The sequence below is a fragment of the Dipodomys merriami genome, unplaced genomic scaffold, assembly GCF_024711535.1.
Source record: "Dipodomys merriami isolate MVZ:Mamm:240054 unplaced genomic scaffold, mDipMer1.0.p SCAF_30, whole genome shotgun sequence".
NCBI classification, from domain to species: Eukaryota; Metazoa; Chordata; class Mammalia; order Rodentia; family Heteromyidae; genus Dipodomys; species Dipodomys merriami.
In genome coordinates this window covers 14,655,397-14,679,995 of record NW_027204493.1, presented here as the reverse complement: position 1 = coordinate 14,679,995, position 24,599 = coordinate 14,655,397, and the positions used below count along the sequence as shown (strand labels likewise).

At 38.5% G+C, this 24,599-nt stretch overlaps 1 protein-coding gene across 11 annotated transcripts in view; it reads left to right on the top strand.

Moving 5' to 3' along the window:
• The first annotated feature begins 2,910 nt into the window (after positions 1-2,910).
• The window catches only part of Slc38a9 (solute carrier family 38 member 9), a 68,273-nt gene continuing 46,584 nt past the window's right edge, over positions 2,911-24,599 (top strand). For 2 of the 11 annotated variants that reach the window (XR_011376222.1, XM_070041178.1), the window contains exons 1-5: positions 2,933-3,060; positions 12,158-12,302; positions 22,384-22,516; positions 23,818-23,939; positions 24,055-24,118. Coding sequence is in view for 10 of the 11 variants with exons in the window: in XM_070041178.1 (XP_069897279.1) it covers positions 12,193-12,302; positions 22,384-22,516; positions 23,818-23,939; positions 24,055-24,118 (429 nt within the window). In the remaining variant the exon portion in view is untranslated. Of the gene's footprint in view, positions 3,061-3,091; positions 3,302-5,810; positions 5,939-10,023; positions 10,179-12,157; positions 12,303-13,409; positions 13,795-20,502; positions 20,587-22,256; positions 22,517-23,817; positions 23,940-24,054; positions 24,119-24,599 lie in introns of those variants that run through there. The other 9 variants (XM_070041179.1, XM_070041183.1, XM_070041182.1 and 6 more) reach the window with 9 other exon arrangements.

Genomic DNA, 24,599 nt, shown 5'->3' with positions numbered 1-24,599 from the left:
GAGACTACCTCCTGACTTGGGCTTGTGATGAAGCATACATCTTGGCAAAAGCATGTGGTGGAGGAATTTGTTCACCTCATGGTGGCACAGAAATAAAGAACAGAAGCTAGGATACTAATTTTCTCTGAGAACACCTGATCCTCCTGCCTCCACATCCCAAGTAGCTATGTTCACAGATATGTATCACCATACCAAACTATCTCAAAGCATTTTCTATATTCTTTATGAAATTTTTCCATTAGCCCACTGGTGATTTAAAATTTTATTATTTAATAATTCTCATGTATTTGCAATTTTATTCATTTGTATTTTTAGTTTCATCCTAAATGATACTCTCTCTTTCTCTCCCTCCCCCCTCTATATATGTATATATATATATATATATATATATATATATATATATATATATGCTTTTTTCCATTTTGGGTGTCATATATATACTTTGAAAACTAATTTTTGACTAAATATGTGGTCTATTTTTGTGAATGTTCCATATGCAGTTTAGAAGAATATGTATTCTGCTTTTGGGTAGCGTGCTCTGTAAGTGTATGTTGTCTAGTTTTAGTACTGTATGAGTCTTCTATTTCCTGGTATTCTGTTTTCTTATTGGCTTCTATCTAGTAATTTACTGAAAGTATGGTAATGCATTCTAACCTATGAGTATAGAATTACCTTTAAGGTTTCATGTACTGTATACCCACTAACATAGATACAAGGTCTAGAATTTTTGCTTGGGCTAGTCTAGGCCACATTCTCCTATTTATACTTCCTCCATAGCTGGAATCACAAGGGGGACAATTAACTATACATGAGGCACTCCTTCAATGCTTTATCCTGGCAGCTCACTGCCACACCTTCACCTTACACTTGCATAGAGCCTGAAAGTGAACCAGCGGTGAAAACTTAAGACATTCGGAGAACTTTTCTGAGCATGAACAGGGCATGCACATAATTCCTAGATGTCCCACCCAGAAAAGCCTTAATTCTCCCGAATAAGCCCTTTCTCAGCCTTTCCTTTTTCAAGATTTTTTTGGTTTATGTATTGCTTGCTTGAACTTATATCTAGCGTCTGTGGCAGAGGCTGTTTGTGATACAATCCTTTACACAAAACTGCCCTGAGGAATACTGAGGCAGGTAAAACTAAGGCTAAGGCCTTAAGTTGAACTTTCAGATAACCAATAGACAGGCCCAAATTGACAACTTACAATTCCTTGAGAAGGAGATCAATTGTGTTCTTTGGTGCTTGTGATATGTATTATGAATGTGGCTTCATCTTCAATGACACTGCCAATCTGGGGAGTGGAAAATTACTGAAGAGTTCCCTTACCAAAGTTCAGCAAGTATTTTTTCCCCTCATTTCTCTAGTTATTGTAATTTTTTTCATTATTAGTTCAGAGTTTTCTTCAGAATTATTCTTGTTTTGGGAGGGGGGAAGAATGGAAATTGAACTCAGGGCCTAGCACTATCCATTAGCTTTTCACTAAGGCAAGTGCACTGCCATTTGGGCAACAGATCTACTTCTGGCTTTTTTGGTGATTAAGTGGAAATAAAGAGTCTCATAAACTTTCTTGACTGGGCAGGCTCTGAATTGTGATTCTCAGATCTGTCTCCTGAGACAAGGAACACAGTAAAAAATGATGCTGACAGTTTTGCTAGTTTCTCATTGCTTTAGAGGGACAGATATTCTCACTTTCCTATTCTTTCACTTTTTGTTGATATCTCTTTGTTTACTTTGTCCTTTCTAGCCTTGCTTTATATTGTTTTCCCTTCCTGGAATGCTGAGAAAGAAGAAAACTTTGCTATCACTGACACTATCAAAAGAACATACTGCTGATTTGAAAGAAAGGCCAAATAGCAGTTGCAAAAGTTTTATAACAAGAACATCATCAGCAAAATGATTTTCATCTCTCTTAAATACAACATTCACTAAATCACCTACTTGTATTTGCCAAGCTTTGAATGACAAAGATAGTGTTTGGTGTGAGTTTAAGAACTCAGACTTTGGGATAATACCTTGGTCCATGCTCCAAATATACTTCCACTTCAAAGTTGCTTGGTGGTGGCAACTTATTTAAAAGTCCTTAAGATTGTTTGTTTACTGTAAAATATGAATAAAATACACTCACAGAATTGTGCTAAAAATTAAAAAGGAATATTATAAGTAAATTACTTAAGGTTAACTTTTTATCATATTATGGTACAGTGTGGGTTTGCTGTTATTTTGTCGTTGTTGTTTTTACAGGTTTCCTCTTTCTTTAAAGGGCCACTACTGGCTTACTGTGTAGACAGGGCTTATGGGTTGCTATATGGTTTACAGGGATTTATCTTGAGCAAGTCTTCCCCAAGGAACACGTTTATTTTACGTTGTTAGATTGTGTATTATGTTGACTTTGGGAAAAATTGCTGGGAAGAGGAGCTAATATTCTCCAAAAGTCCCCCCTTCAAGTTTAGACACTAATTTACCATTGAAAAAGTCTCGAAGAAGGAGGAAGCATGCCAAACCAACTTTTGCCCCTCAAACCTGCTTCTCCTGACGTCCACAGGGCCCAAGCGTGTGACCACAATACATGTAACACCAGCCACAAAGGCCGGTCAGGGGAGATATACAGAAAATCAGCCTTAGAGGGAGACACGTCCCATCAGCATTTCCCAACGTCTGAGGCTGTAGACGCCGCAAGAGATGGCTTCCCGGCTAGATGCTTCCGTCGCTCTCGCCGAAACCAGCCCCAACACTCAACGAACTGGAACACCAGCCGGCGGTGGGACCGTCCTGGCCGGGGCTCGAAAGGAAGAGCACCAGCAGCCGCGCAGTCCTCTGGGAGTCGTAGTCCAGCGAGGCGGGGATTGGACTTTGGCCGCGGGCGCGGCGCACCCTGGACTACATCCCCCGCCGGCCCTTGCGGGCTAGGCCATTGCTTCTTCCTGTTTGGGGGACGTGTAGCCGGCGGGCCGCGAATTGCAAGGTTTGGAAAGAGGTCTTCGCCTCCTCCCCGTCTTTCTGAGGTGGAAGGCTTGGCCTGCTTGTGCGGAGCACCGTCTCTCGCGGGCAAACTAATTCCGGTGAGGGCGGGAAGGGGAGCCGACGGGGACCGGTGGAAATGAGTTTTCCGCCGCGCCGGCTGTCACCGGGATGGGCTTGTCCCTTCGGGGAGAAGCGGGGATCCGAGCCGGGCCGCGGGGACGGCCCGGGGTGGCGGCGCGCGCTGCTCTCAGCCGGGAGTCGGCGGGGCGGAGAGGACGGGCGTCTGCTGGAGCCTTCGGAAATGACAGGGTCACCACAAGGAAGCACGCGGAAGCTGGGGTGAGAGGAGAGTCGAGGGAGTTGCAGAACTGGAAGCGCCCTTTTCTGTCGAGTGGGAAAGTTTAGAGGTGGGGGTGGGAGGAAGCCCGTAGGCACCCGTGCTAGGACTGGAGTGGAGGAGGGCCGAGACGCGTTAGCCCGCGTGCGGTCCGCTGTCCGCCTTCCTGGGCAACGCGCTTGTTAACTGCGGGTGGCCTGGCGGGGTTTGTTCCCCGTCCTCCAATACTGGAGGCTTATGGATAGATAGCGCGTGTGTTGCTCACTTCCATCTCAGGGAACCGAGTTGGAGAAACCCCTCTCATTCATCACCAATCAGTTCATAACCAACTTAGCCGGAACCTAATTATCCTGACTCTTTGACAGTCCCTTGTCCAGTGCTATTAGTAGATCTGCGAACTGATGTGCACTTCCTTTTAAATATGTTCTGACATGGCAAATATCTGACATATGCAAAGTAATAAGAAAATGCTGAGTTGTTTTTTTTAAACTTCTCAATAGGTCAGACTAAACACTAACGAATTAAAAACCACTTTACTTGGGGCTGGGAAGGTGGCTCAGTGGTAGAGCGCTTGCCTTGCATGCCTGAGGCCCTGGGTTCGATTCCTCAGCACCACATAAACAAAAAGAAAAAAGCCGGAAGTGGCGCTGTGGCTCAAGTGGTAGAGTGCTAGCCTTGAGCTGAAGAGCTCAGGGACAGCGCCCAGGCCCAGAGTTCAGGCCCATGACCGGACCTTCCCCCCCCCCCCAAAAAAAAACGAAACCACTTTACATTATAAACAAACTTTCATATTAAGATAAAAGTTGATATCAAAGATGTTATACCTTTAGTCTTTAATGCCTCTAAGAAAATATTTACCTTCCCATTCCCAGTTTATAGCGTTCTGAGATCATTTAACAATAAATTTCTTATTACAATCTCAATACAGTGTACCTTTTATACCCACAAAATATGCTATTGTGATTTTGTGATATCCTGTCTATACAACAAAGGGTAAGTCCAGCATCGGAAAATGAGAATATAAAATTGAATTACAAGTTGAAAGAATACAATTTTATTTATTTTTCTTAACGGTCGTGGGGCTTGAACTCTGGGCCTTGGCACTGTCCCTGAGCTAAAGGGCTCAGGGTGAGCACTCTGCCACTTGAGCCACAGTGCTACTTCCGGTTTTCTGGTGGTTAATTGGAGATGAGTCAGACGGACTTTCCTGCCCCGGCTGGCTTTGAACCGCGATCCTCAGATCTCAGCCTCCTGAGTAGGGAAGATTACAGGCGTAAGCCAGTGCCCTGCTAATACAATATTTTTTTAAAGATAAAAATGTTGTTAGAATTTCCTGTCAGCCTTATATTTTGTAATATACACGAATTCCAGCCGTTTGCTGATATTTTTATCACTTAAACTTGACTACAGAACATTTAGTGTTTCTGATGTCGAAACAGGTTTTTTAGTACTTAACATTGCTTGGATTGGTAATGTTTTGCAGATACTGAGACTTGAACTCAGAGCCTGCATACTTTCCCTTTTTTCAGTCAAGGCTGACAATCTAGCACTTGAGCCATGAGCTTGGGCTGTTTCTTAACTTTTTCATTCAAGGCTGGTGCTCTGTCACTTGACCCACAGCTTCACTTCTGGTTTTCTGGTGGTTAATTGGAGATCAGAGTCTCCCAGACTTCTCTGCCTGGGCTGACTTCAAACCTCAATTCTCAGCTCTCAGCCTCTTGAGTAGCTAGGATTACAGACCCACCTCTGATAATTTCTTAATAGGTTCACGTTGCCCTCTAGAATGGAAGCATTAAACGATTAGATTAGAAGCATGTTAGATTAGAAGAGTGTAATAGCTTCTACTAACTAGGGAAGAAATTTTAGATACATTTATTCGTTCCTTTTATGGCAGTAACAGGCTTTTAGAGAAGAAAATAAATATGTATATCATAACTACTTCCACTAGTTTGCCTTTTTTATGGTGTTCCATAGCTTTTGTATTGGTATATAATAGGAGTGGGTAAAATGGCCAGATTCTATCTGTTGATAGATCTATTTTCTTTTTTGTTGGACTACAACCATATACACTCCTTTACACATTGCCTTTCATGCTGAAGCAGAGTTGAGTAATTCAGGAAACCATGTAGCCTTAAGTATTTACTGTCTAGCCCTTTGCAGAAAAGATTTTACAAATCCCTGGCTAGTAAACCAAACTCAAAATATCTGAAAGTCTATAACATTTGCAGATGAAAATTAGTATTAATTTTCATCCTCTGAGAAAGAACATAAATATTTGTGTATTAGATCCACTGTCATATTTGTTTGGGAACAAACTTCGTGTATTCTATTGCCAGTCAATGCTAACATCTTCACCTAGATTCTACAGGTTTACCTTTGTAAAGAATTGTGAAAGGGAGTTTGAGTCTAGTATGGAAAGAACTGACAGACTTTCAGATATACTGATAATTATAGTCAAACCTTTAAAAAATAATGTGATACAGGCTTTCTTGCTCTCTATGTCCTTTGTAGGGATATAAGTGCTTCTCAAGGTACCACTGTTTTAAATAAAACTGGAAAATATCACACAAATTAGAGAAGCTACTGATGTCCCCTTGGAATTGACTGTTCATCCTGCTCTTATAAAATACTGAGACTGGGTAATGTATAAAGGAGAAATTTATATCCACCAATTATTGAATCTAGAATTCCAAGATCAAGGTACACTCAGGTTGGTGTTTGGTAATGGTCTGGTCTCTGCTTCCAAGATCGCACGTTCTTGCTGTTTTCACAGGGTAGAAGGGACAGAAAAACAAAGGGGACCTGGCTAGTTTCTTCAGCCTATCAATATGATACTAATACCATTGGTAGTTCAGTCATCTTCTGAAAGGCCCCATCTTTTTAATATTAATATTGGCACTTATGTTTCACTTCAATTGAATTTTGTAAGTGGTACAAAGAGTCGAGCATAACAGGACCCTTTACTAAACCAAGTCTTAAACAATTAGGGACTGATTATTCAGGAACTTAGTTTTGACTTAATAGTTTTGCATCTGGGACTTTATCTTAAAACTCAGAGATTGATAAAGTGAATCTGTTTATGTTGTAATTACATCTGTTACGCTTATTGCAAATTGTCATAGAAGCAGCATTTGAGTCATTGATAGACTATTTGACATTTTCGTCTATATGATATTAGCTGCACAGCTCTAATTTTCCCTCTGCTTAGTTTTTTTTTGTTGTTTGTTTTTTGGTATTGGTTGTGGGGCTTGAACTCAGGACCTGGGCACTGTCCCTGAGCCTGTTTGTGCTCAAGGGCAGTGCTCTACCACTTGAGCCACAGTGCCACTTCCCTTTTTTTTAGGGGTTAATTGGAGATAAGAGTCTCATGGGGACTTTTCTGCCTTGGCTGACTGAACCATGATTCTCAGATCTCAGTCTCCTGAGTAGCTAGGATTACAGGTGTGAACCACCAGCACCTATAGTTTTACTCATCACAAAAGCATTAAAGTGGGTTTGGAACAATGTTCTGGGGATAGGGGTTGAAATCCAGGCTAATTAATTGAGACAACTCAAAATCACCAAGTTCCTGACTTTCTGAAAAATGTCATTTTTTTTTTGTTTTTTGGGTTGCTTTTTTTTAATAAAAGCACCACCAAGAACTTTGGATCCTACATTTATGATTTGCTACTTTCAATAACAGATATGGTCTATTTTCTGCCTCTCTGTAATAAATAGCTAATTTTATTATGCCTTAAAATTTTAAGTTTACTCTAAACAAGTATTCATATGTGATTAAACGGGAACCTATAAATTCTATAATGTCCTCACATTTCCCCCGATCTTGATTGCTTATTTTAGTTTGTCCGTCAGTGGGCTTGAACTTGGGGACTGGGGGGCTGTCCCTGAGCTTTTGCACTTAAGGCTCATCATGCTTTGAGCCACAGCATTACTTTCAGTTTTCTGGTGGTTAATTGAAGTTTTGTGAACTTTGCTGCCAGTGTTGGCTTTGAACTGTGTCTCAGCCTTCTGGCTAGGTCTTACAGGTGCAAGCTATTGGCACCAGCAATAATTACTTTTTCATAAGGCTGACTAAAGTCTAAAGATCTTAAGTTTTTTCTCTCTATGGGTTTTCTAGCATTTAATCTCTAGTTTAAAAAAATGAATCTCCTGGAGTTAAAAGGGTCCACTCTTTCTAAACTCAGCCTCATTCTTACTTTACATCTTACAAACCATAAATCTTAGGAAAATTAAGTAAGTTTCCCAGAGCCACACAGTTGGCAATTGGTAGAGCTAAGATTTTTTTTTAAGTAGTTGTACAAAGAACTTCCCATTCTACAAAACAGTATATGAATACAAGGTGTCTGATAACATTGTCACCCATTGCTCCTAACTCATCCCTTCTCTCACTTTTCTTTTTTTTTTAAATTGAGACTAGGTGATTACATAAATTTCACATATTTCACAGTATTGTGAAATAGTGATACTTAAAGTCACAAACACATTTTAACCTTCACAAGGTAAATTGTCATCATGGTCTATAAGTTTGTGAATTTTATGAGCTTTGACAATACAATTATTTCTTCCACATCAGGTGATGTTTACATTTCTTTCCTTTTGCTTAGTGTAAGCTGTTCCCTCTTTCCCTCTCATTCCTCCCTTCCCATCACTGTCTTTGGGTTGCTTAGTTCATTTTCATCTCTGTCCAGTGCAGCTGATGGGCCCCTCTGTTGTATGTTTTCCCATTTCCCACTGATTCTGTGTCTTCCTCCTAGCTTCCCCACATTGTGTGCATATATATATACCATATATGTGATCAAGAGCATGGAGTCATTTAACAAGGATATGACAAAATGAGTGGCTGTCCTTTGTTTCTTGAGTCCTGTTTACTTTGGGTAGAGCTAAGATTAAATGCAGGTAGGCTTCTATGTGAGCTGCCAGCCACCGTACTTGACTTAATAGAACCAGAATAAACCAGATCCCAAATTTACCATTGTGTGTAATTCAAACAAAACAATGCCCTGGTAATTCTTTTTGAAGGTTTTTTAATCGGTCATTGGAGAAATAGGAGCAAGATTATTCCTATTCCTCAGTTCCACATTTTTTCTCTAGCATTTCTTAGCAACTCTGTAGATGATTTTTTTTGTCCCCAAAATATAAAAGTTTAAATAAGTTTAGTTTCATTAAGTTAAAAAATAACATAGTGTCTTGTATATTTCGTTGTTACAATGGGTCATCCTGTAACCTTATTTCAGCATTTGTTATTTCCCTTCCCCTCCCCAAATAAGTACAAGATACTATGTTGAAAATGAACTTTAGGACTTAGTGGTGAGGGGAGGGGGGAGGGGCAAGAAGTTAGGGAGGTAGGGAGGGAAGGGATAATAGGGGAAAAACAAAGGAGAAGGTAACAACACTTGATAGGAAATGTACTCATTGACTTACTCATGTAACTATGACCCTTCTGTACAGTATTTTTACAATAAAAATATATATAATAAAAACAGGGATAGATATACCTCAAAAGTTAAAAAATAATTCAAGAAAATTCATTAGTATTGCTTGGTTTAGTTGCTTGGATTATATTGCTTGATATGGTTCTAAATGTTTGTTCATACGAATTTTATATTTTAAAATACTTTTATGTGTTTTTAGATCTCGAGAATGAGTTTTTCCCAACTTATTTGTTGGTTCCTTTTGCTTTTTTCCTCTTCTTAGGGCTCAAACCATGGCCTTACATATGATACACAAATCCCCTACCAGTGATTTTTAACCCCAACCTATGTTATTCTTTTTAGTGAAAGGATACAGGCTTCCTTGCAATCATCTTTTCAATTTTGAAGGATTTTGTTTTGTTTTGTTCGTACTGGACTTTGAAGTCAGGGCCTTGCCCTTGCTAAGCAAATGCTCTACCACTGAGCCACTCTGCCAGCCCTTTTTTTATGGTTTGTTTTCTACAAAGTCTTTATGGACAGGCTTGCTTGGACTGTGATATATTACTGCTTCCCTTTGTCACTGAAACAACAGTAGTGTACCACCTTGCCCAACCATTAGTTTAAATTGATTCTCAAGACCTTTTTGTCCCAGTCTGGTATCAAACTGATTTCTTAATCTCTGTCTTACAAGTAGTTAGAACTACAGCTATAGGTTTGAGCCATTGCTCCCAGCCAATTTTTTTTTCTTTTCTGATTGGTTGTGGGGCTTGAACTCTGGGCCTGGGCCTTATCCCTGAGCTCTTCAGCTCAAGGCAAGTGCTCTACCACTTGAGCCACAACACCACTTCCGGTTTTCTGAGTGGTTTATTGGAGATAAGAGTCTCACAGACTTTCTTGCCCGGCTGGCTTTGAACCACGATCCCAGATCTCAGCCTCCTGAGTAGCTAGAATTCAGGCATGAGCCACTAGCCAGCGCCCCGCTGGCTATTCCAGCCTATTTTTAAAGTAATTCTTTTTAGTCAAAAGAATGTTTTAGCTGGAGGTACTGGTCGTTCCATCCTATAATCTTAACTACTTAGGAAGCTAAGATCTGAGGATTGAAGTTTGGAGACAGCCAACACCAAAAAGAGAAATGGAGCTTAAGAGGTAGAGCTCTAAAGTGAAAAACCTAAGGGACAGTGTTCAAACCCTGAGCTCAAGCCCTAGTACTGGCACACAAAAAGCGTTGCTTTTACTATTTGTAAAGCTATAACAAAAATCTTACATAAAATAAGTTTTATATCTTTCCTTAATGTCGCTACCGCCTCGACCAGCAAGGAGACGCGACACCGGACTCTTCTCTCTGCCGTTTATTCAGGACCTTTTTTTAATCTTGTGACCCCAACCCCGGGGAGAATTCCCCACAGCCTTAAGTACCCGCTGGGTAGCCAACCGTGATACGCCACGTGGGAACCACCAATAGGTTCAGGTGCGCGGAAGCAAGCCAGATTCTTTGCCTTAGCCATATCAGGAGTTGTTTACCACAGAGAGCACTCGCCATTGGGAAGGCGGAGGGCGGAAGCTGGCACCATCTTCCAGGTGCGGCCTCTCACAGCTCTCTACACCTTAAGCTTTTAACTCCTTTGTTATGCCCAAATTAATTTAAAATGTATCTTTTATTCGAATGGATAAATGTTCATTTTAATTAATTTAACTGATTTAATGAATTTGAATTTAATTTTAATAATTTTAATCAAATTGCCATTTTAAAATGAAAGAAATTTAATAGAACTGCCAGTCCTTATTTTATAAATTTATTGAATTAGAAAGATGAAACTTCTATTTTTTACTTCTCTCATGCAGTAACACTAACTTTATCTCATTTTTTTCCATATTAGTGAATTTCAATAATAATTTACCTTGACTATATCTTATAATGAAGAATATTTCTTATACTGTATATTTGAATAAGTACAGTAGATTTCTCAATCTGTGTTTTATTTTTTATTTTATTTTATTTTTTTGTCGGCCATGGGGCTTGAACTCTGGGCCTGGGCGCTGTCCCTCAGCTCTTCAGCTCAAGGTGAGCACTCTACCACTTGAGCTACAGCGCCACTTCCGGTTTTCTGGTGGTTTATTGGAGATAGGAGTCTCACGGTCTCTCCTGCCCCGGCTGGCTTTGAACCGCGATCCTCATATCTCAGCCTCCTGAGTAGCTAGGATTACAGGCGTGAGCCACCAGCGCCCGCCTCAATCTGTGTTTTAAAGAGTCAACTACAAAAATTTTGTGTGTGCTAATACTGGAGCTTGAACTCAGGGCCTTGTGCTCTTGCTTAGCTTTTATAAAGCTCAAGAATGTCACTTTACCACTCGAACCACAGCTTCACTTCTGTCTTTTTGCTGGTTAGACAGTTGTCTGCTTGATCTGACTGCAAACTGGGACTCTGAGATCTCAGCTTTCTGTGTAGCTAGGATTACAGTTATGAGCCACCAAAGCCTGGCCCAAATAAAGTTTTTAAATTTGGAATAAATCTTTCACTGATTTGTTTATAAAAGTTAGAGACAGTCATCTGGCTATGAGGGATTCCTATGGACTTCCCTCTCCTCTCCAGCCCCTAAGGTACTGTGTCATTTAAGCCAGCACCTAATCTGATAGTAAATTCACTATTATCCTTACTTTATATGAAGTCTTAAGTTTTTTCTCCTATTTCTGTAATACTTATTGTTGAACTTTGAAAACAGCTCAGACTCTCTTGGTACAAAAAAATCCTTTCCAAGAAGCAGCAGTTTCCTTTAGCTATTTCTAGTTTTATTAACTTTGGCCAAGAATAGCCTATTGAAGCTTTTCAAAAGATCTTTAAAGTTTTTGTTTTTTTTTCAGTGTCAGGTCCAAATAGAACTATTATGTTTTATTCCTGGAAATGGTTTGTCCTATTTCTCATTAAGCTGAAAAGTATGTAACTTGACTTCATGTTAGCAAGTTTCTGATAAACATTTCCGACCTCTCCTTCAGTTAAGATTATTCAGCTTCACATGATAGATGCACATCTATAGTCCCAGCTACTCAGGAGCTACACAAAGAGGATTTCTTCAATTCAGAACTTTGAAGCCAGCCTGAGCAACATAGTGAGACGGTGTCTCAAAAAAAAAAAAAAAAAACAGAAAACAAAAAAACTCTAGCAGGGCTGGGAAGGTGGCTCAGTGGTAGAGCGCTTGCCTTGCATGCATGAGGCCCTGGGTTCAATTCCTCAGCACCACATAAGAAAAAAGAAAAAAGCCGGAAGTGGCGCTGTGGCTCAAGTGGTAGAGCGCTAGCCTTGAGCTGAAGAGCTGAGGGACAGCGCCCAGGCCCAGAGTTCAGGCCCCACGACTGGACCCCCCCCCCCAAAAAAAAAAAACTCTAGCAAATTCCTATACTTTTCTTATACATATATTTTAAAAATTCTTTATATTTTCTGATTTATATAGGTCTACCTTCCTCAGTGCTTAGAATCTGAGAAAAAATGGCAAATGTGGACAGAGATTCTAGACATCTCATCTCAGAGGAAGATCATGAAATAAATCCTGGTCCTATGAATATCCAATTTGATTCATCAGATCTAAGATCCAAAAGGTAAGAGTTAAAAACACTTATTAACTGATTATAAAACCTTAATTTGTTATAGAATATGTTTGTATGTCTATGTAGGAGGATATGAATATTACTATTTTTAAGTAAATATTTCTGTTGGGAAAGGGGTTGAGATAAGTTTTATAAAGTAAGATGAATTCATTTAATTCACTCTAGTGTATATCAATGTATGCATGTTAATATGCCAGGGGCTAGAAACAGAGCAGTAAAAGTAACAGACATAACCTCTCTCTTTATTGTACTTAAACAGCAGTTTAAGATAATTTGAGATTAAATTATATTTCAGTTTGTATGTAGAAAATTGAAAAGAATTTGTTGAAAAAAAGATAAATAAAAGAATTCAATAAAGTGGTTTTTACCAAAGTAGTTAAACGTAAGGCATATTCTACTCCCCGTAAATAAATAGAGATGTCATACTCTTTAAATTTAATCTGTACATTCAGTGAGAATTCCCCCCATAATGGGAGCAGCCAATTCCAAAGGTGATATGGATCAGCAGTTTGATTACTAACCACTAACACACTATCAAATCTACAAGGGTGCTTATTGTCATAATTTTTGATAGCAAAGATTGAAGGCAAACAAAATGTATTTTCCTTCAGGACTAGACAAGTATAGCATATTCATACAATGGAATGTTTTTCATCTATTAAAAAGGAAAAGGTGGCTTTATTACATATCAGAATGGAATAAGTCTTCAACCTATTTTGTTAAGTGAAAAAGTACAGACGAGAATATAGAGTATGCTACCTTTTGATTAAAAAGTCAATATATATAATACAATTTGTATAAATGTACATATTGCCCACTTAGAAACTGAGTTCTTGAAGTGACACAGTATGGCAGATACTATTAGGTAGACACCTAACAGTTAGTCAGTCCCTGTCAACAGAATCCTAATTTTTGGTTAAGATTTACACTGATTCCCAGTCTAGGAAATGAAAGGATTGGTATAAACTCTTCTGGATAATCTTGTTGCCATTTTCCAGATACTTAATTTTTTAGTCTTTTTTGCAGCTTGAGATAGAAAACTTAAATTTATCACACAAAAAAATTGTCATTGTCATTTATAGTGGCTCCAGAAAAGGAATTAGGAACTTAATCTTGTGACTCAGTCAGTGAATATATGTACGAATGCTGACTAAATGCTGAGGGTTTTCTTGAAACCTCTAAATTCTATGATAAACAATTGACCACTGTGACAATAGGGCATAGGTCATTCAGGTACATTCCATTACAATAAGTTGGCAGGAGTTCAGATAGTTGAAAACAGGGTAGATGAAATGGAATTGGATTTTCTATAACCTTTGAAAATCAAAGGGAATCAACTATTTACAATCATGGCACACTTACCTGGATAAGCATGGTTTAAGGAAGGCAAATACATATAGGAACTTAGTTCTGAATGCTAATTAGCTTGTAAAATAATTTCTTTTTAAGAAAATAGAAACTATTTGGTGAGGGGAAAAAAACTGTAAGTATCTTAAACCATTGTCTCTGTTTAAGTATGGATTTCTTTATATATGTATATAAAGGCACATAGAGGAAAAAAATATCTTCCATTAGAAAAACCAACTTAAAGAACTGTTCACAGTCATTTTGGTGTGGTCCAAGTACCGTTTCTATCATTTTCATGTTTCTTAAAAATGTTTGCTTGGCCGGGCGCTGGTGGCTCACGCCTGTAATCCTAGCTACTCAGGAGGCTGAGATCTGAGGATCGCGGTTCAAAGCCAGCCCGAGCAGGAGAGACCATGAGACTCCTATCTCCAATAAACCACCAGAAAACCGGAAGTGGCGCTGTAGCTCAAGTGGTAGAGCGCTCGCCTTGAGCTGAAGAGCTGAGGGACAGCGCCCAGGCCTGGAGTTCAAGCCCCATGACCGACAAAAAAAAAAAAAAAAAAATGTTTGCTTGCTGGGCACCGGTGGTTCACGCTTATTATCCTAGCTACTCAGCAGGCTGAGACTTGAGGATTGCGGTTCAAAGCCAGCCAGGGCAGGAAGATCTGCGAGACTTATCTCTAATAAAACCACCAGAAAACCAAAAATGGCTCTCTGCTCAGGTGGTAGAGTGCTAGCCTTGAGTTGAAGAGTTGAGGGACAGCACCCAGGCCCAGAGTTCAAGCCCCACAACCGACAAAAAAAAAGTTTGCTTTTTTAGATTAAGGTTAACTTAGCCTTACATATTTGCAAAATGATCGATTTGAAGTGTTCTTTGTGTCTTTTTATATAAGTTGCAACCAATACTATTACTAAATAGTGGTTAAATAATAAATAGTTATTGCTAAGTGCTGTTAATAGCATCCATGCTTATGCTGCATAAAATCTTCTTATCTATAGTATTACACTTTACAAATTGTTTCACTTTAGAAAAGCATTTAATGCTTCTAAAATAGGTTCGCTTGTGTGGCTTTCTATATTTTCCACTAGATGGCAGTCAAAAATCTTATATTGGTTCAAACTTAGACTTAGTAACTGCTGGGGACTGAGAGAATATATTGGATCTACTTATCATTTGAACTTTATTTTTCTTCTACCAATACCAGGGCTTGAACTCTGGTCTGTGTGCTGTCCCTTAACCTTTTTGCTCCCAACTGGCATTCTACCACTTGAGCCACAGCTCCAGTTTCCACTTTTTGCTGGTTGATTGGAGATATGGTACCACAGACTTTCTTGCTTAGGCTTGTTTTGAATTGCTGGTCATCAGATCTCAGCCTCCTAAGTAGCAAGGGTTACAGATGTGAGCCACCAAGCACCCAACTTGCTTATGTGAGGTCTAACTTAGGTAGATGAAGGAGCTTGTCTTTATAGGGGAACGACACATGTAGAGTCATTTGGATCATTGTGGGGCTTTTTCAAACTATATAGTCCACATTTTTACTCAGCATGCCTCCCTCACTCATCATTTCACTTGTCTTTCACTTATTTGGGGGTGGAATGAGGAAAGTGGATAGAGACAGAAAGAACATAAAGATTTCAACATCTTTCACGTCGAGTATTAGCAGTACCAGTTTAAGAATTTTTATTTCTACGTTCCCCAGACTTTCTGGTAACCAAAGATAGAGCTGGTATTTTTCTGGTAACCAAAGATAGAGCTGGTATTCTGGATTGCTTCAGGATTGTGTGCTTTTCTGGGACTATGCCCTGAGGGAGTTGGCCATTCCAGGCAGCCTTCAACCAAATTGTGAAATGGTGCTTTTGTTTTCTAAGCTTTCCCTTTCTTTTTTCAGTCTGTTTCCTCTTCTACTTTGCCTCAGGCCTAGGACTTCAGTGCCTTTCTCTGTGTTGTCAGTGCTACCTAAGACCGGAGTTCACTCAGGCTTAACCCCTGAAGAACACTTCATATACCATATTTTTCTTCTACTCCTTGCTGTCGTATTCTTTCATGGTTCTTTTGTAAGCTTGATATTAAGATGGAAATAATCTTACGTATCAAAGACCTACTCCGTTACCTTTCCATGGATATTTTTGCATTTTAACATGCAGAGTCCTAAAAATATAAAATCCTAACCTACAGTTTCAAGATTTTTCTAATTGGTAACATTTCAAGTGCTCTGAAAAACCACTAGGATAGAAGTGGATATTTAAAATAACATTCCTCGTGCTCTTTACATAAACAGGGTATGCTATGTCATCTTGTTTTTTACATTTTTTTTAGTGAGAATGTTATTCTGTCTTTTGTTGTTGTTGTTGGCTATGGGGCTTGAACTTAGGGCCTAGGTGCTGTCCCTAAGCTAGTGCTGTACAATTTTGAACCACAGCACCACTTCCAGTTTTCTGGTGGTTAGTTGGAGATAAGAGTCTTACGTACTTTTCTGCGTGGGCTGGCTTTGAACTGTGGTCCTCACATCTCAGCTTCCTGAATAGCTAGGATTATAGACATAAGCCACTGGTGCCTGGATTCTGTAGTTTTTTAATTGTACAAAATAATGTGTTTCATTATGACCTTTTCATACACATATACAATGTACTTTGATTATATTCATTCTCTACTACTTCCACTTTCATGTCTTTTTTTCCATCTAAATTCTGTATATGACAGAAAGTTTGTAATATTTTTCTTACTGAATCTGGCTAATTTCCCTTAACATGATTATCTCTCACCATTTTCCTATAAACGGTATGGTTTTATTTTTCTTTATGGCTGAATAATAATACTTCATTGTGTGTATGTTTATATTTTCTTCATCCATTCATTAGTTGATAGGCATAAAGACTGATTCCATAGGTGAAATTATTGTGAATATTGCTGCAATAAACATGGATATACAGGTATGTCTATTATATGGTGACGTATTCCTTCAGCTATATATCTAGGATCATACAGTATTTCTGGGTTTTAGTGTTTTGAAGAAGGAGCATACTTATTTCTATAGTGGCTGCACTTCTTTACATTCCTTCCCACAGTGTATGAGAGTCTCTTCCCCCAGCATTTGTTGTTGCTTGTTTTCTTGATAGCTATTCTAACTAGTTGATGTCTCAATGTAGTTTTGAATTACATTCCATTTATGGTTAACATCGTTTCTTCATGTATTTATTGGCTACTTATAGCTCTTCTTTTGAGACCTATCTGTTCAGGTCTACAGATGGAACCCAAGGTTTTACATATTCTGGGCAAATGCTCTACTACTGAGCTACAGTCCCAGCTTGTAATTCATGTATTTATTTCTTTTTTTCCTTTTTTTTTTTTTTTTTGTCAGTCATAGGGCCTGAACTCTGAACCTGGGCACTGTCCCTCAGCTCTTCAGCTCAAGGCTAACACTCTACCACTTGAGCCATAGTGCCACTTTGTTTTCTGAGTGGTTTATTGGAGATCAGAGTCTCTTCTTGCCCAGGCTGGCTTTGAACCACCTCAGATCTCAGCCTCCTGAGGAGCTAGGATTACAGGTGTGAGCCACCAGCACCCGGCTCATTTATTTCTAAATACTTTAAACACTTCTAAACACTTTTAATTTAAATACTAATATCTGCATTATAAATACTAGGCTATTGCTAATGTCATTTATTTTTGTACTTATTTCTTTGATTTTTTGTTATATTAATAACAGGTTCAAAAGCCATTTAAATTTTTCATTTGAAAGTTTTTGAACTTAGAAAAATTTGAATCTATATCTATAAAATTGCAGAAATTAGTTGAGAAATGAGTTAAATCCTTTGTTAGTATGTGAAATCTTCCATGTACTACTTCAGGTATATATAGATAAGTGTATATCTTGTTCATTTCTTCAGTGTGTATGTTTTTGCACACTCATGTATCACATACACATCCATGAGTCAAGCACTAGGAATAGAACCCAGGTCTTTGTATATGCTATGCATACACTGAATTGCCACACCCTATTTTCTGAAACACCTTTCTTTTCTTCTTCCCATGCCTGGCTAAGTCTTTCATAATTTAATTTTTTTTTTTTTTTTTTTTTTGCAGTTCTAGGGTTTGAACGTAGTGTCTTGCACACTTTCAGCTTCCATGCTCACAACTTGCCCTCTACTATTTGAGCCACCTCTCCAGCCCATCCAGCATTTTGCTAATTAATTGTAGATAGAATCTAATATTCTTTTCTGCCTGGGCTTACTCAAACTGTGATCCTCCAGGTCTCAACCTCCTGAATATGATTATCAACATGAGCCACCAGAACCCAGCTTCCTTTTTGTTGTTGTTGTTGTTGTTGGTGGTGGTGGTGGTGGTGGTGGTGGTGGTCATAGCGCTTGAACTATGGACCTGGACTCTGTCCCCAGCCCTTCAGCTCAAGGCCAGCGCTCTACCACTTGAGCCACAGTGCCACTTCCAGTTTTTTCTGTTTATATGGTGCTGAGGAATCGAACCCAGGGCCCCATGTATGTGAGGCACGCACTCTACCACTGAGCCACCTTCCCTGTCCCCCCCCACCCCCTGCTTCCTTTTATGTCTGCTAAGATTCAGCTGAACTATAGGTTCCTCATAGGTCTGCTAGATAAGGTTTAGCTCTGTTTTCTGTGTGGTCCCCATCACACAAGCCTTTCCCTTTTGTTGCTCCTTTGTTTGCATATGAGCACTACCCTTCTCCCTGTCTCATTTTCTCTCTGGATCAGAATTGCTTAGTTACCTGTTTCCTCCAGCCAGATTACTATTAAGATACTTGAAGTTCTATACCTTATTCATGTTTAATGTGTCACTTAATGCTTAATACTTGGTTGAGACTTAAATAATTTTACATAATAAATTTGAGAACCAGTTAATTAGCCAAGATAGAGAAAACCCTGTACAGGTTTAGCCTATGGCAACAAACTCCATTAAAAATAGAGATTAGAGCAAGGCTTTTTGTGAACTATGATGTTGTATAGGAATCAGAAGAAATGATAAAAATGTCAACAAGTCAGAAAATACCAGTATTTTTCTAGTAGCAATAAGGAATGTTTAGGTGCAGAGGCTTGATTAAGTTCTTTATCTGCCTTTTTTATTGAAAAGGTGTCTGGCAGACATAAAATGTTTTGCCAAGCTGGTAGAAGCAAGTACAGCTTGTTCACTATTTGAATGTTTAGTTGCATGGCATTTTCTTTTCTTTTCTTTTCTTTTTTTTGGGGTCCAGTCGTTAGGCCTGAACTCTGGGCCTGGGCATTGTCCCTCAGCTCTTCAGCTCAAGGCTAGCACTCTACCACTTGAGACACAGCACTACTTTCGGCTTTTTTCTTTTTGCTTATGTGGTGCTGAGGAATCGAACCCGGGGACCTCAGGCATGCAAGGCAAGCGCTCTACCACTGAGCCACCTTCCCAGCCCTTGCATGGCATTTCCTTTTTCCTTTCTTTTTTTTTTTTTGTGCCAATATTGGGGCAAAAGTTCCTAAGATCTTTTACTCAAGGCTAGCGCTTTATCACTTGAACTATAGCACCACTTCCAGCTTATTCTGAGTAGTTGGTTGGAGATAAGTCTTACAGACTCTTCTACCTGGGCTGGTTTCGAATTGTGATCATCAGATCTCAGACTCCTGAGTAGCTAGGATTGCAGGTGTGAGCCACTGGCTCCTGGCTCCTTTTCACTTTTTAACAAATTATCCCAATCTGTCAGGTGTTAGAATAACTCAACTTTTGTGGGGGTATGAATAAATGAGCAGTTTTAACTCAAAGTGTTAGGAAATTAAGATTAATAGACTTTGCCAGAGAACCATGCAGACATACAGGTACATAGAACTAAGGAGAGGGGGGGCTGGCAAGACTCCTCACAAGGGAGGAATGAGAAGAAGCACTGGCTATTGTCTGGGGTGACTTATATAACTTAGGAGGGTTAGGAGGGGCTAGAAGGGGCTAGGAGGCGGAGACCCTGGTATGGACGTGTAGGCCAGGGGCTTCATCATGGCGGACTAGGATTTATAGCTGCCGTCCAAGTAGTAGATAAGGGGTCCTGCAGCTGTCTAGTCCTGAAGGTCACTCTAAGGGGCTCTTGTTACCTTATATGGTGGTAGCTTCTCCAGAGAAGTGCCATCCTAAGGTAAAGGGGGCTGGAAGTTGATTATTTACTGCCTTTACTACATGGGCCTGGTGTTGCCTAGGAAGGGAGCATGCTAAGCTGTGGAGAAGGGAAAGAGTGGACTAAGCTATGGGAAAGGAACTCATTTTGCTAGCACAAAGTATTAATCTTTTAAAGCATTGTGGAAGTGTTAAACTTCTGAGAAGCCTAACTGGTCAGTAGAAGGGTGGAGACAGTTTTAAAGGCCAGAAATTTCTAAGGAATTTAAGGAGTGGAACTCAGAAAAGGTGTTAGTTGAAATACTGTTTCTCTGTTTGTAAGTGTATTGAATGAACACATGAAGTTTGACTCATATTTTTAAATATTTTGCAATTTTTTCTTAGTATTAAAACATTTGCCCTGTGGTATGATATAAATATTTACAAGGAAAGACAAATATAATTTCTTTATTTTCAGTGTGGTACAGCTGAACTTCATATCAAGTAGGAAGTAACATTGATGAGAAGTGATGTGAAACTGTTTAAAAGCTCAAGTCTTTTTATTCTGAGCATTATTTTCTGTATAGCATTGCTTAATCTTAAAAGGATTTTAAGATCTTACTTAAGTTCGTGTTAGAAATATATTTTCACTCTCTTAAATGAAGCTTTAGGCACATGTTTCTAATAACTCAGTGAAATATGCTGAGTTGTATGTTTTTCTAGAGAATCTGTTTTGAAAAGATTCCAAAATATTTGTTTGAACAGGCACTCAGCATCTCGATGAAAACAGTTGGAAAAGAAAACCTTTCAGATTCATTCTGCTCTCAGAGTACCCAAGCCAACCAACTGGTACAGTTAACACTTCTGTTAGAGGCCAGGAGCCACGAAATTTAGCCCTTCCTGAACTGCTTTTCATCAGACCTTCAACCCAACTTAGTGGTTGATATTAATACCATTGAGTTTTTAGCAAAAGTTAGAAGTAGACAATTTCTATCAATATTGTACTTGTTTCTTTTAGTAACCTATAAGCTCCAATCTTTGTTTTATGTAAGCATTCTTGAAATTTATGGAGCACTGTTTTTGCCAAGAAGAGAATGTACTATAGATTGTGATGCCAAGTATGATTGAACCCTCTGTTAGATATTTTTACATTATTTCTTAGCATCACTGAGTGCTATAGTAGAGATCTAAATTATATAATATATCATAATGATTTGGAAAGATTGAGAGTTATATTAAGCTACCAAATGTATAAGTAGGGATTGTTTATTTGGCCACTGAACTATTTATTTTCATGATATCTCCCTTGAAGTTTATTGATACCACTGAATACACTTAGGAGTAAAAGCTTGGTATTTGTGATATGTCATATTGATCTCCTCTCCATTTATATATCCTTTCTTAAGAACTATTTATATATTCATTGATTTGAACTAGATTATTCTCACCATTTTTATGTATTCTTAATTTTTCCCTTTATATTTAGATGCTATTTTGGCAAATAATAATAAAACAGTCAGATTTATATACTGATTAGAAAGAAAAGACTAAATTCATCATCTATACTATCATTCCTCAGATATCACAATTAGAAAAACAAATTAAATTTTTAATCATTTGCTCCTTCAAGTGCCTCCCACAAAGGGTAGGTTAATGATGCCTTCAAAAATTGTTACCATACCTTTATATATTTTAAATTTCTTTCAGAATCACTAAACGTAAAGGAGTTACATGAAATCAGTGATAAATCTTTTTTCCATTATTTTGATGTTTGTATGTTATAAAATGGGAAATTATATACTGTTTATGAAACAGTATTAGTTATTATTTCAAGAGGTCTGAGACATAACAAAGAAATATATTGGTCTCATGCAACTCTGGTCTTTGCATCTTGGGCAGTATGAGTGGAAGGTTAGAAGTCAAATGAGGAACTATCAAAAGTAGCTAAAGATAGTACTGACTGAATGTAATGATTGAAGACCAGAATCTTCAGTTCATTGGATACAATCATGGAAGGAAGCACATATATAAATAACAGTACAATAGAGCACATTACCAACATCCTCAAAAGTAAAAGAAAGCAAAATACAGTGTCCCAATATTCCATTTGATACTATTTTGGCTAAGTGTCATGAGAAAATGGTTGAGATCACTGGTCATTAGCACATGAACTGAGGAATAGGAATTTTGTTTATCATAGAGAGTAACTTGGACCTATTAGGAAAGAGACTCTTCAGCAGAGGAACAGTTTTATTTGTAATTTCTCTGATTTTGTTCCAGAAATCTTTTGAAATATTAGTCAAAGCTGTTTCTGTCAGGGCTTCATGTTAGAAACTGATAGCTTCTAAACTTTTTCTTAACTATTTTTCTTTTTAATAACTGATTTAAGCTCTTGTCTTCTCTTTTGTGAAATTTTTTAAGATTAAAATATGTTTAAAGTAAAAGCATTATGTGATAAAAGCTATAGTTTCTGAATAGAATAATGCTACTTTTGTGACATTTTCTTTTCCCACCAAAAGTGAGAAGTGAATCCTTGCCTTTGTACATCCAGTTTTTCATGGAGGACAAGAAGTCATTTTCTTCAATGGCTGACTTCCAGAAGTTTTGCCTGAGTGTTTTTTGTCAAGCATATATTCCCTTCTTTAGGCCTTTCTATATAGAGCCCACAAACATCGTCAATGTGAATGATGTCATTCAGAGGGTTAGTGACCATGCCTCTGCCATGAACAAGAGGATTCATTACTACAGCCGGCTCACCACTCCTGCAGACAAGGCACTGGTAAGAGGCAAAGCATTGCTAATTGTCTAAAGTGGAGTTGAAATGAACAGTGAACAACATAAACCATGGGAACTCCCACTGGTTGAACTTTTTCTGGCTGTATTCCAAGGACAGTATGATGCACAAAGATGGTAATTAATACATGTGCTCTCAAGCTAGTTCAGTCTTCTCTGGCCTGACATAAGATATTTGAAAATATCTCCTTGCTGACAATAGCCTGGAGATGTTTGGAATAAATTCCGCTTATCTATCCCCTATCCCAAGAGCTCCGTGGAAGATAAAATGCTTTTGAAGTAGTACCTTATATCTTTGACTAAAAACATAGTAAGATTCTGCTTCAGTGTCTTCAACTTTTATGTTTGAAGATACAAAGGAAAAATGTTTTCAGAACTGTTCTGAAGAAGTAAAACCCTGAACTAAACTCAAACATGTGTATAATGTTTTCCTATTTGGCAATATCCCTTTTTAGATAAAAAACAATAGTGATATGACCAGATACTGTATGTTTAGGCTTTGCAGGCCACATACTGTCAAAAGTTGTTCTTTGTTTTGTCTTTTTTTTTGGTTGGTTGTGGGGCCTGAACTCTGGGCCTGGGTGCTAGCTCAAAGCCAGTGCTCTACCACTTGAGCCACAGTGCCACTTCCAGCTTTTTCTGCTTATGTGATGCTGAGGAATCGAACCCAAGGCCTCATGCATGCAAGGCAAGCAGTCTACCACTGAGCCACCTTCCCAGCCCCTTTGTTTTGTCTTCTAACCATTAAGAACTTAAAAACATGCCGGGCGCTGGTGGCTCACGCCTGTAATCCTAGCTACTCAGGAGGCTGAGATCTGAGGATCGAGGTTCAAAGCCAGCCCGGGCAGGAAAGACTGTGAGACTCCTATCTCCAATAAACCACCAGAAAACCGGAAGTGGCGCTGTAGCTCAAGTGGTAGAGCGCTTGCCTTGAGCTGAAGAGCTGAGGGACAGTGCCCAGGCCCAGAGTTCAAGCCCCACGACCGACAAAAACAAACAAACAAAAAAAAACAAAGAACTTAAAAACATCCTTAGGGAAGGGCAGGAAAGTCAGATTGAAGGTCAGTTTGAGCCATAAATTATAAATCATAACATAGATCATTGCTCATCTAAAATCTTTAAAAATATATGCACATAGTAATTTAGTTGCTTATAAAAATTATCACATATGAGCTATTCAGAAATTTGAAATCCTAAAGAAAAACAGGAATATTTCAGGAGAAAGAACATAGTTTTGAGAAAGAAACCAACATTTACTGATTCTGTCATTTCTGTTTATTTTTCTAGGTTGCTCCAGATCATGTAGTTCCAACACCAGGGGAGTGCTATGTATATAGTCCGTTAGGTTCTGCTTATAAACTCCAAAGTTACTCTGAAGGACATGGGAAAAACAATAGTTTAGTCACCATGTGAGTAATATAATATTTTTAAACGCTGTGTGAATAGAAATTACTGAGTAAGTTTTGTCTTTACTAAAATGCTTGAAGAAACTAATTCTCTATTCTTATGTTACTCTGTTTTCAGTTTTATGATTTGGAATACCATGATGGGAACATCTATATTAAGTATTCCTTGGGGCATTAAACAGGTAATATAATTTTTCAGAACCCTTTTTGTTTTTGTTTTGTTTTTTGCTGTTATGGTAGAAAGGAACTCAAAGTCTCATATTTGCTCAGCTTACTTGCTCAATTCATGAGCCACCACATCAGCCCAGGTTTTTGCTGGTTACTTTGAAATGGAGTCTCCCCTGACTTTTCTTCCCTGGCTAGCTTTTGAACTGTGATCTTCTAAATCTCAGCTTCATGAGTAACCAGAATTAGAGGTATAGGCTACTAGTTCCCAGCTTCAGCACATTTTTATCTGAAATTGTTTCTATACCTATTATCCAAGCACTTGGGAAACTAATACATGAAGGTTGTGAGTTCAAGGCCATCATGGCTACATAGTGAGACCAGGCATCCACAAAATAATATTAGTAACAACAACCACTTTGAATTATTTTTCTTTACATTGTAAGTTTATATAATTCATAGACTTCAATAAAGAAAATGAAATAATTATAGTTATTG